Source organism: Scylla paramamosain, chromosome 11 (assembly GCF_035594125.1).
Source record: "Scylla paramamosain isolate STU-SP2022 chromosome 11, ASM3559412v1, whole genome shotgun sequence".
In the NCBI taxonomy this organism is placed as follows: Eukaryota; Metazoa; Arthropoda; class Malacostraca; order Decapoda; family Portunidae; genus Scylla; species Scylla paramamosain.
In genome coordinates this window covers 21,285,695-21,298,522 of record NC_087161.1, presented here as the reverse complement: position 1 = coordinate 21,298,522, position 12,828 = coordinate 21,285,695, and the positions used below count along the sequence as shown (strand labels likewise).

Sequence of the window (12,828 nt, the reverse complement as noted above, 5' to 3'; positions counted from 1 at the left end):
ACTATTGTTATTATTATAATTACTAAAGTCGATGTTTTTTTTTTCTGAAAATAAGTTCTGAAGTTTGTAATAAAGTTATTCTTGATTTATTTGGCATAAAGAGATAGGCCGTGGTGGTGTATTGCTTGCTGTATGTAATACCCACAGCAGCTGTGAGCCTTATAGTTAAGTAATCTGCTATCTGTACCCCCCACTGTGTTTCAAGCTCCACAGTGGCGTGCCGTGTGGCTCACCTGATAATTACGTAGCCGTTGGTCTTGAAAGCCTCCTTCATTGCGGGCGTGACGGAGAAGGTCTTGGGGTCATATGTGAACTCTGAAAGCTCTGTCGAATGATAAATACCTATGATTAGTAGTAGCTAGAGATTATATCTTCTTTCTCTTCCCTATGTTTTAGTTGTATAATTTTCTCTAACAGTTTAGTGATGTGTGGTGTAACATTATCAAACAACCTAATTCATTTCACTGTTTCATCTTCCGTTATGTTGTAGTTAGCTACTTTCTCTGGTACTGCAGTCTCTCTCTCTCTCTCTCTCTCTCTCTCTCTCTCTCTCTCACACACACACACACACACACACACACACATACACACACACACACACACACTTAAACGAAAACAGTACTTCAGATAACAACAACTCAACACTACAATCGCCATTCTTTGACATTCAGTAGTATTCGACCAGCCAAAGCAGTACAAATGAATCACACACACACACACACACACACACACACACACACACACTAATTATTGTGGTTATTTTGCTGTTATGCAAAGTGACAGTAGAGTTTACATGTTTTTTTGCAAAATACCAATTTTTTCGTGTTTTGTGCAAAGTAACCAGACTTTTTTGCAAGTTCTTCGTTTTTCGTGTTTTATTTTTAACAGATTAACCGGTTACTTATGTTGATCCTGCAAACTTATTGGAGTTGAGGTGTATTTGCTAAATGACCGGAACCCTACAAAGTCACCGATTTCGCAAAAAAAAAAAAAAAAAAGTAACAGTATTCACATATATATATTGAGCTATACACATTCTAGCTAATGACAATGACGCGTTAGCTGTAAGAGAGAGAAAATGTTGGAACTCCCGGTCTCCCTTGAGGACGAAACACACGCCGTCAGCAGCCCGTGTTTCCCTGCAGCACAACATGAATAAATTCATCTAATATGCAACTCAGGTCAGGTTCGATCAAACTGAGTCAACTCTGCAAAGTCCCAAACTCCGATGATTTGTATAACGAAGCAAATCGCAACCACTCAATTATGTGACGTGATTACCGTGTATTTTCATGATGAGTCTCCGCCGTGACCGAGGAAGATAGACAAACATTGGTCTCTTATCACCTATCTCCCTTGGCCGTGACCTTCCTCGCTACTGCTCCGTCACTCTATATGTACACCCTGCTGTCTGAGTTCATTCTTTTTTCATTCCCTAACTTCTTAACTTCCAATGATATAAAACTTGCTGTTTGAGTTATCCTGTATTATTTAACAGAACAAAAACAAAACTACAGATAATTTCACTACATAAAATATTCAATCACTCGTTTTGCTGTCACAGATGTCGTTTGTAATTACGTAAACTCTAACTTATACCAGATTGTTTTATTGAGCCTGAAGAAAAGCCATCGTGGTAGAAGAGTTAAAGGGAGGAAAGGTAAAACAGAGGCTCGTTTCCTTACCTGCCATGTTTCCAGCTTGTGGCTCGGGTGGTTGCAGCTCAATGGCGGCGGCAGAGATGACGAGTGCGGTGGTAGCAGTGGAGGCGGCAGTAGTGGGGGCGGTGTCGTGTGCAAAAGTGTTCGTCTGTGAGGAAGTATGCCTTGTGCTCCACACCCCGCTGTTATTTTTCCTCAGACTTGTGTAGGAAAGGGTCTATGAGGCTGATAACCCAACCAGAGCAAGCGCAATCATCCGTTGTCGTTATGAGCGCAGATAACGCATTATCAGTAGTTATAATATATTGTTTATCGAATATTTGAAACCTCCGGTGCCACCGACTCGCACAGTTCGGCATGATATGGGCGTATAATCTTGCACTTTCACTTTTTAAAGTAAATTTTGCGAATTTCACATTTCTTTCAGTAGTGTAGAGGAAAGAATGACTCATGCTGCCCCAGGTAATATTTCAATGAAAAATATTCACTGTTAACTAATTTACTGGCCAAAGTAGTTCGGCCCTTCACCTCCGATGCGACGATGCTGATGCCCACTCCGAAAATCTTAATAAAATGTCGTGTTTCTTAATCACTTGATAGCACATAGTGATTGTGGTAATGCATATCAGTAAAATAAGGTCTTCTACAGATTTGGCAGGAAGGAAAACATAGACTTACCGGAGGTTTCAAATATTCGATGAATAATAGATGATAAGACTACTGTTGATGCGTTATCTACACTCATAATGCCAACTGATGGTCGTGCTTGTTCTGATTGGGACATCAGCCCCATAGATCCTTTCATACATCAGTTTGAGCAAAGCTAACAGAGGGATGTGGAGCACAAGGCACACTCCCGCACAGACGGACACTTTTTCACACGACAGCGGCAAACAGACTGGATGCATGATTGCAGATGCTTTGTTCCCACGCTTACCGGGTGATGCTACCTCGCAGTCACCAGATGAGACTACTTGATGAACTTACCGTCTACCTTACCTTTTCATCTCTTTCTCTATACACAAAGACACGTTCTATCCTATAATTCATTCATGGCTATGTGTCAGTGCTTCCGCCCTAACAACTAAGAAAAAAAATAGTTTATTTACCGATCAGGTCTCGTCAGTTGTTGTTGTGACTTAGCGGCTTCAAAGGCTTATCGATTAGCCAGATAAGAGTATGAGCCAGAAAGTACAAGTCATGTATGAAAGCAAGGGAGTTATTTCCCAGGAGCGATATGATTAGTGTGGCTAGAAACAGTCTTGTGAATAATGGTTTATGTTATCTTTGCTGACTTAAGGTTGTTGATTACTTTGTTTACTACTTGTGTTTTCGATGATTCCTTTACCTTACGCAACTGAGATGGAAGGGATAATGAAAGCAAGGTTAATAGAACAAAATGATAGGTGTACGTTATAAACAGAGAAAACCTTTGTAATTTTCGAATGATTCGCCTGAAGCTTCACTCGCATTCATGAAGGAATAAACTCAAGGTTTCTTACTGTGCTTCAAAGCTTTATTATAGGTGCTCATTTCACGTTGCTCAGGTAGATAACACTCATTTGGTTCATTCTTATCAGTCTACAATTTCACTAACTGGAGAGCATCATTTTAATTACGTAATTATCTCTAGATTCGACAGATTAATGTCTACACAATTATAACGCAGGTCAGTGAAGATCAGCAAGATGAAGGTCAGTGATTTAGGGACGCTTCACGACACCACTCCCTCGCTCGCGGTGTACACGTCACAAATCGTCATCCGGTGCGTCATTGCCTGGCGACTCCTGCCCGCCGCGTGCCAGTCTTCTTTGGGACACAGACCACCTCCAGCAGGAACACCAGCAAGGCCACCGCGATGCCTAAAGGAGGAATACAGCGAGGAACACACACACATACACACACACACACACACACACACACATACACACACCGGAATGCTATGACAAATATGAATAATAGCACAAAGCTAAATATTCAGAGTTTTATACAGTACACTACAAACGTTTGCGTTCCCAGCAACTAAGATCAAGCAGTTTTATAATACTGACAATGCACAGTTCTTTTTTTCCACATCCATATAATCGGTGAGACACTTTACATTAATAAAATAAAAATAACACAAATAGAATGAATCCTTTTTTTTTCCATTTTCCTCCTGTTTCCTTTCCCTAAACTTCTCTCCTCCTTCAGATTTCCCCTCAATAGTTTCATCCGCGGCCGCAGCCTCCACTCCCTCACATCCTTCCCGTGTTTGCCTGTTACCGCCTCCTTGATTCGCGTTTGCCCGAGAAGCTGCAATGCTCTCCTTCTTGTGTTTCCGTGTGGTTATCCTCCTTTTTATTCTCTTGTTAACAGTGTCTTGCAAATCTTTATTTTGTCTTTGAGCTTATTGTATTTTCCTAAAGTTTTATTTAAAAGTTATCAATTGTTCCTGACTTTTCTTTTAATTTAGCGTCACAGCTAGCAAAGTATTCACAATCTCCTTGTATTATCTAAGACTTCTTCCTACAAAGGATATAATTTAAGGATGCAAATTTTAAGGTCTATAATATAATGCTATCATATTACTATTTCCATTTTCCTTACCTATAAGAATTAAAAGTTTCGATTCTTTAAAAAAAAAAAAAAAAAAAAAAAAACATCGTTTTATCTCCGTCAGTATGATAGATCTTACGTCTCCAAAATGTTACGTTCGGTGATAGCAACACATTTGTTTTTCGTAAATAAAAAAAAAAAGTCTCTCAGTAATGTTTGCTTAGACACTAACAGTATTCTGGCATGTATTCTAAAAGCCATCGGCATTTTATTTCAGCTACATTTAGCAGGCTCTGGCGGAAGTTGCTGGAGTTTTCAAGAATATTTTCATGATTCTAAAGATTGTTTCATAAGTATCTTACATCATCAATAGGAAAGATACAAATGAGATCCCGACTAACCATTTTTGTATCCTTTTGAGGAATCGCTCTTATGAGAGAGCAATGCGTTTAATAATACGAGACAATGACAGACTGCATATAGGGAAAGAACGTCTCACCAGCCATGTAGAGAGAGAACACGCCGTAGAAGTCCAGCATTTCGAGGGGCCTTTCCTTGGTCGTGGTCAGCTTGGAGGTGACAGGCTTCAGACACTCGGTGGCATTGAAGGAAGCCTGGGAGAACAAGTGGTCCAGGATGCCCGCCTCGCGCAGGGTGATGATGCTGCGTGGGAAGGTTCAGGTGGGAAGGAAAAAGATCAGTATTGCTTTTGTTTTCGTAAGTGTATTTGAACCAAGTCAGCACTTACCAGACACCAGAAAATCTTTGTGATATAGAGGCTTATTTATATATTTATTTGTTGTATATGTTTTTGCCTTTTCTTTCTCAGTAATATTAATTTTCTAATTTTCTCATATATATATATATATATATATATATATATATATATATATATATATATATATATATATATATATATATATATATATATATATATATATATATATATATATATATATATATATATATTCTTTTTTTTTTTTTTTTTTTTTTTTTTTTTTTTTTTCGTTAATCATCATCATTTTTGAGCAACCGAAAACCAACCAACCAATTAACCAATCAACTAGTAAAATCTTCAGGCTTCCCTTCCCACCTGGAAATATACTCTCCTGAATCCTCCAATCCAACCCTTCTCTCTGAAACTATATGCCTGAACCTTAAAGCTCATGGAACACTTACTCTTTGTTCACTTTACCAATGAGAGGCGACCCCTTCGCAAAGGCGAGGCTCAGACTGGCGGGGCCGAAGAATCCTCTAGACATTATGTAGCCGCGACACTTACCCATCTGAAACAAGGGAGAAAATAACCTTAATTGGTTTTATTTATTTATTTACTTATTTATCTATTTATTTTATTACTATTATTAAATTTTGGCACCGTAACAATAACGTCGTAAGGCGATATGGTAAAAATGAGGAGGGATCCTTCATTGTTCTCTCAATTTCTTGTAATATTCGTATCCACAAAAGATATAATACCATAATGAAGTTTAAATGGCGCGTTTACTCTTCCTGTGTCACTGAAAAGCTTAGAGTACAGAACGTGGTAGTCTACACTGTCTCGCGTAGAAGTCAAGTTGAGGAAAATCATGAGAGGTTATGTAGTATTTAGGCGCGAAAGAGATTAGCCAAATTAGGGAAAGAAAAAAAGTGGTGGGAAGAAGGGGAAGAGGAAACCTGCTAATTTGCTGCTCCTTGAAAGAATTGTTAAAGGGAAGAAAACCTAAAATGGATGCCAAGTTAACACACACACTCAGCAGCATTCGCAGTCTTTCATTCATTTAACTGGTAAACTGAAATTCCCTGCCTGCTTATGTATTCCCTCATACCTATGACTTCAGCTGTTTCAAGAGGGAGGTCTCAAGACGCTTAAAATTTAGGATAATACTTTTCCTACTACACTCTTTGGGGCCATTCTCCTGTAATGGGTCGGGTTTTTTTGTTTTTTTTTCATTATTTGTTTATCATTTATTTATTTTATTTATTTATTTATTTATTTATTTATTCATTTATTTTTTTATTTATTTATCTATTTTTGTTTTATTTATTTATTTATTTATTTATTCATTTTTTTGCAATAAGCCAGAATCCCTCAATCACCACCCATTTACCAACACACACACACACACACACACACACACAAACTGAAGAAGACTCATACAGGGGGCTACTTTTGACATCAAGGATGAGACTCACCACTGAAAAGTCCAGGTGGAAGGCAGCCTTGATGGAGATGGTAAAGGCCCCGCCCGCCCACTTGCCCGAGTAGATGTCCTCGATGAAGCGATACACTTGGTCAGGGTGAGCTAGCACCAGGTTCTCCTTCAGGCGGCCCAGGCTCGTGTTCCTCTCCGCGTTCTGGCTCGGGAAGTGATTACTAGAGTGTGGCTTTGGATGAGGTGATATGTAGTTGTAGTAATAGTGGTAATAGTAGTGGTGGTAGTACTGGTTGTAGTAGTAGTAGTAGTAATAGCAGTAGTAGTAGTAGTTGTAGTAGTAGTAGTAGTAGTAGTAGTAGTAGTAGTAGTAGTAGTAGTAGTAGTAGTAGCGTGTGTGTGTGTGTGTGTGTGTACTCTTCACCAACAACAATCACCTACATGCGCCTATTTCATCTCACTTCCCTCATCACCCTCACTTCCGTCCTATTCCACATCACCTCACTTTCTACCAATACCACCACCACCTTCCCGTCACAGTCATATCCCATCTCATCCTCCACACACTCATCCTCCCCTGCCTCACCCTTCACCCACCATGATAAGTGACTGCAGAGTGGAGTCTTTCGTGATGGCCAGGGTGATGCCGGACTCCGCCAGCTCCTCCAGGTTGTCGAAGGGCAGCCGCACCTTGGGAATGATGAGCATCGCCTTCAGGTTGGAGCGATACACAGAGGCCAGGATCAAGGTCTCCAGCAGCCATAACCCCGCCATCATCCTCGCCGAACTCCCCCGAGGCTCCCACGGCACACCTGCAAGACTCTTGTTACACTTGCAGTACTAACAAGCTCCTGATATCTCCTGTTTCATCTGATATTATCCGAGACTTTTGTTAATCCTTTCACTGCGTGTCAATATTTCCCATAGTCATCTGTAGTTTTTAAAAGATTTATTTTTTCTTTGTACAGTCTCTAAGTAAGTGAGAGTCGAACGTTGAAAAGAACACAAAACAAAGTGGAAATAAGTGCAACAGGTTATTTGGTACTCGATTTGTGGCCACATGGATTGTACCAGCACTATCATATCAAGAGCACTCACTCTGGGATAGCAGGGCAGACCAGGTCCACAGGGAGGATCTCTCGACGCTCCTGAACCAGCCGATGTTATTTTTCTCTTCCTTCCTGCTGCTTGGTACTTTCGTTTTGTCCATGTCCTCCTCCCTAGTGGACAGGTAGATAGACGAACAGACAGGCAGGCGAAAAAAATAGAGATAAATAAATAGATAGATAGATATATAGATAGATAGATAGATAAATAGATAGACTAATAAATAAATAAATATATAAATAAAACATAAGGATAGACAGAAACAAATAAATGCGAAACAGACAAATGTGTGCGATGAAAAACATATGTGTATAGAGAGATGGAGTAATAGATGGCTGAATAAAACTACATTCATAAATGGCTAGAAAATTATATAATAAAGGAATAAAATCCTATAATTATACACTGAAGCATTAATAGAAAGGCAGATAAGAAAAAATGAAAGGCATAATGGTTAATTTTGTAAAAATTATTCACTTCACCAGAAGAGAACGATTACGCTTATGACGTTCACCATCTCTCTCCCTCTCGCTCCGCACACACACTTACTCAAAACTCTGACTTCCGGTACCGTCCATGGTCTGCAGGAGAGCGGGCCTCCTCAGCATCAGCAGAGTGGCCGCCGAGACGATGACTGAGCTCATCAGCAGAAAAGCCCACGCCTGGAACACACGATTTTAGCTACTGACCCTTGCCTCACTTCATCATCAAAAATATAATATAAATAAAGTTTTATGCTGTCCTTCGAAAGGAAAATAATATTGACATGTTAAAGTTTCTAAAGGACTCATCACTGTTAGTGAGTCACTAAAGGAATATAAGGCGTTAGAATACTTGTGTATAGAGGTGTTACAGTAATGAGCTAATGGTACAGCAAAAAGAAGATACTAAGTAAAGCTCCACTTTCTCTCCGCCCACTGCTCCCCTACCCTCCCCCTCCACAAAAAAAAAAAAAAGAAAAGAGAGAGAAAAGATGACATTAAAAGTTTCTAAAAGAGTTATTAGTACCACTGCCGCTATAAGCAAAGATAAGACCTTAGTGGCCCTGTGAATTGCGATGTCAAGGTCATTAAGATAAAAAAAAAAAAAGAATTACGCCAGCTCAAAAAGAGAGAAAACTAGGATTCTTCGGCTCCGTAAAGAGACATCGGAAACCATTGGCACATATAAGGAAACCCTCTAAAACTACTTGTGCATTAGGGAGTCAGAGTGAGCAGGTCGTACCAAGGGCGTGTAAGGCCTGATGAAGCCTGCCACGTTCGGGGTGACGACCGGGCGAACGTTTATCACATTGTATTCTGAGATGACGACAGGGTCGCTGAAGTCAAAGGCAGGCAGGCCATTCGCCGTGATGGCGATGACAGTGCCCGTCAAGTCAGCCTCCTGAAGGACAGCTAGTATAGTGAAGGCTGTGGCGTTAGTAAGGAAATGAAGGAAGAAGTGAGAAGTATGGAATAGTGCCTGGTCAGTTTTGTCTCTTTTTTTTTTTTTTTTTTTTGTTTCCTTTCTTATAGAAAAAAATTATAAAGGACATGGGTAAACTACAAGCCCATCTGAGCAAGACCTTAAATAGCAAGCAGGCGAGTATATGACAAGTGTGGGACAATTTGCGCTGTCAGTTGTCACCACCATACTATTATTATCATGATACTCAGCGCCTCCATTCTGTCATAATTGTGAGTCAAGATCAACATTCTCAAAATTCTCGACGTCTTATCTCGATTAATTTTAACAGCTGTAATGGAAGTTATTTGAATTTTCAAGATTGTTTTTATTATTTTAGTGAAAGTTTAGCAAGGAATTTGTACCATCAGTGTAAAAACACCCATAAGAACGCGAGTAATTTTCTCTTTAACCCTGGAAATAATTAAGAATACGAACGCTTTAGTAACAGAAACTTGTTAGAAATTCCAGTAGTGTCATCTTACCAATTCAAATATTGAAAAGAATTGTGCACATCCACATGTATGGAGAGTACACACACACACACACACACACACACACACTGAACAGGAGAGCTTTAAAACGTAACTTTAAGGAGTTTTTTCTTCCATTCTGAGCTTGACTTAATAACGTTGGTTTGCCTGTATCGATTTCACGAGGAGGTATTTAAGAACTACCAATTAATGATCAACTCAGCGCGCAAAGAGGGCTGGGAGGAGAAGGGGGAGGAGGAGGAGGGAAGTGGTGTAAGAGGAGGTGCAGGAATAGGAGGAGGAAGAGAACGAGGAGGAGGAGGAGGAGGAGGAGGAGGAGGAGGAGGAGGTGCAGAAAGAGATGGAGGAGGAGAGAAGGAGGAGGAAGAAAGAAGAAGAAAAAGAAAAAAGAAAAAACTACAAAGAAGAAAAAGAAGAAGAAGAAGAAGAAGTAGAAGAAGAAGAAGAAGAAGAAGAAGAAGCGGAGAAAGACGGGCAAGAGGAGGAAGAAAAAGAAGAGGAGGAGGAAGAGGAGGAGGGACGAGTCACGTAAAAGAAGAGGAAACGAGGGATGAATGAGGTTGGGAGCTGTTTAGTGAGACGGAAAGCAAGGGGAAAATGGAAATGTCTAATTGAAGTGAATAGACATGAGTGATTAGAATCTTGGAGAGGAATTAGAGTCGAGATGAGTGATTTTTCGGAGATCCGTCGCAGTAGCGGTGAATGAAGCTTTTACGGGTCATAAATCGCTGTGGGGGACTCAGGAAGAGGTTATGCTGACACTGTGGAGTATAGAAGATCGCCATGCCGCTGCTTCTTCCTCGATTAGTGTGAGCAGTTGCTGTTTGTAATGGAAAGTGATAGACAGTGAACGAGTTTGGTATGTAGAAGAGAAGAAAGAGGGAGAGGGGTTCATTGGGTTGTCAGTAGATTGTCGCAACCCTATAAACGCAAAGACCAAGAGAGAGAGAGAGAGAGAGAGAGAGAGAGAGAGAGAGAGAGAGAGAGAGAGAGAGAGAGAGAGAGAGAGAGTTTTTTTTTTATAGAGTTTAATAGCAAAGTTTTAATTATGGAGTATGTAGTTATAGATTATTATAGTTTCAGTTAAGGTTACATTCTGCAAATTTACCAGGTTTTATATCATTATCTTTCCGTAATTATTGCAACCGTCTCCATTACCTGTATTTTCTTAATTTTTTTTCTTTCTATTTTCCTTCTTGCTCCATTTCGTTTTTTTTCGTTCTCGTATTTCTTTTTCTTTCCTGAAAATTTCGTTTGTATTTTTCGCTATCTTTTCTCTTCTCCATTTTTATTCAGTACATCATTACCTAAAATAAAAAAAAAACACAACACACACACACACACACACACACACACACACACACACACACACACACACACACACTGGACTTACCCCGCGCTGCACCATCCCCAGCAGACCAGACCACGACCCGTTGGGAAGCAGGAGACCGTAGGAGCGATCACTGGCCCGGAGAAATTCGTAACTGTAACACCAGAACCCTTGATAAAAAGTCTTCTTACGAAATTCAGAGTGACAGACACATTATCCCTTTAACTGGTAAAGAATTTTTTTATTTAATAATCACCTACGGGTTTTCACACACATTTTTGTACTGCAGTCCCTAAAAATCGCATAGAAAAAAGAAAATTAACGTTATATAATTTATTTCTGTGTATCCACGCAAACTTTTTTTTTTACAGTACTCTGAATGCTAACAAGGGGCAGCTATACCAGTGAAAGGGTTCGTGAGCTCTACGATAATAATAGGAAATACTAAAAAGCTCGTTAAACATCACTATTCAGCGCTGCATTTTCTTTAAAAGGAGTGCAAGCACAGTGGTGAGAGTCTGTTACCAAAAAAAACTATCTAATGCTTTGGAATATATATAATGAAATGTATAAGAATTATTCAGCTCCATTATTCAACTGTACATATATATATATATATATATATATATATATATATATATATATATATATATATATATATATATATATATATATATATATATATATATATATATATATATATATATATATATATATATATATATATATATATATTTTTTTTTTTTTTTAGGGAGACAATGAAAATATATAGAAGTGGTGGCTCTGTAATACGTAGGTGCTCTTAACACATTGTGATTATGATATAGTACATTACAACACATCATAGATAAACTATTAAAAAGTATTTAATATATGTACTGTATATGTAAATAAAGTGAAGTTGTATAGTGCCTCACCAGAAGCCCTGGTGTCGCATGATGATGTCTAGGATGGTGACGAGCGGGCCGCTGTACTTGTAGTGCCCAGGAGTGCCTGAGATGTGCACCACGCTGACGAACTGCAAGGAGGAGCAGGAGCATGTCGTCAGGGCGCATCCAGTAACATGTGCGAGGTTGAGGTTAGCTATCAGTCTGCGAAATTAGTTCTGGGAAGTGAGAATCTGAATTGGCTACAGAGAATGTGGGAATCAATACTTGGAATCTGGCCACTGGGAATATGAATGTAGTACAGAGAATCTGGATCAGATACTGGGAATCAAAATCAGAATTTGGATTAGACACAGGGAATATTTATTAAGTACTGAGAATCTAGATATACATAGTACTGTAAATATATATATATATATATATATATATATATATATATATATATATATATATATATATATATATATATATATATATATATATATATATATATATATATATATATACCTTTCAACCTTCGACAAGTAAACCAGACAAGCGGACGTGATAAGAAGATGACACAGGTGGATAAATGAACAAGACGGATGGATGAGACAGATTAACGAGACAGGTGGACGAGACAAGTGAACGAAACAGGTGAGCCAGACATGTAGACATATTCCCTCACCTGATCTGACACAAGTTTCAGACAGCGGGAGGTGTTCAGCTGAGCCATGACCAGCCGCCGAGGACTTCCCGACCAAGAGGAGAGAAAAACAGCAAGTGATGATACGAGCAAGGGAGTAAGATGGATGTGTACTCCCACTTACTTTTAATCCCTCAGCCATTCCTTATTTTGCCCTTAAAGTCCTACACACTGCTCCATGACATCGTGACCTTAATGAAGTGCTGCAACGTCATTGGTCAAAGGGAGGTGACCGAGAAGGGCCTTCTGTCCAATCAGCAAGTTAGGTGGGAGGCGAAATGGGAGGAGTCAAACTGACCTCATTACTTCTTTACCGCGGTTGTCTTCTTTTCAATTACATAGCTAATCAGAAAGCATTAACTCCTGCCCGTGTGTTTACTGGCTATTAAGGCGAAGAAAAAATGTGCTGATAAAGAAAGAATAAGAAAAAATGTAAATGGATTTGACTTCTTCGTGTACAGATCCAGGAGCTCCAGATATTTTTTTCTTTTATCCATGATTACTTTCCGATCGTAGTTCCGGCATTT

General features: G+C 39.3%; 2 protein-coding genes across 3 annotated transcripts in view; both read right to left on the bottom strand.

Annotated features, from left to right (window-relative positions):
* Window positions 1-2,584, bottom strand: part of LOC135105074 (uncharacterized) — a 6,641-nt gene extending 4,057 nt beyond the window's left edge. Inside the window, exons 1-3 of one of the 2 annotated variants that reach the window (XM_064013019.1) lie at window positions 2,469-2,584; window positions 1,686-1,861; window positions 234-324 (exon numbers count right to left, since the gene is read on the bottom strand). In XM_064013019.1, coding sequence (XP_063869089.1) covers window positions 234-324; window positions 1,686-1,861; window positions 2,469-2,569 — 368 coding nt within the window. In that variant the 5' untranslated portion in view covers window positions 2,570-2,584. The remainder of the gene's footprint in view (window positions 1-233; window positions 325-1,685; window positions 1,862-2,468) is intronic. The other variant, XM_064013020.1, reaches the window with a different exon arrangement.
* Window positions 2,585-3,194: 610 nt separating this feature from the next.
* Window positions 3,195-12,400, bottom strand: LOC135104695 (glutamate receptor 1-like). The gene is made up of 11 exons (XM_064012220.1): window positions 12,284-12,400; window positions 11,647-11,747; window positions 10,793-10,883; window positions 8,687-8,845; window positions 8,012-8,124; window positions 7,454-7,575; window positions 6,953-7,167; window positions 6,396-6,557; window positions 5,379-5,485; window positions 4,699-4,862; window positions 3,195-3,523 (listed from the first exon to the last, which is right to left on the bottom strand). Exons 1-11 carry the CDS (start codon window positions 12,329-12,331, stop codon window positions 3,432-3,434), a joined length of 1,374 nt encoding a protein of 457 aa, XP_063868290.1. The 5' UTR covers window positions 12,332-12,400; the 3' UTR covers window positions 3,195-3,431.
* Between the last annotated feature and the right edge of the window lie 428 nt (window positions 12,401-12,828).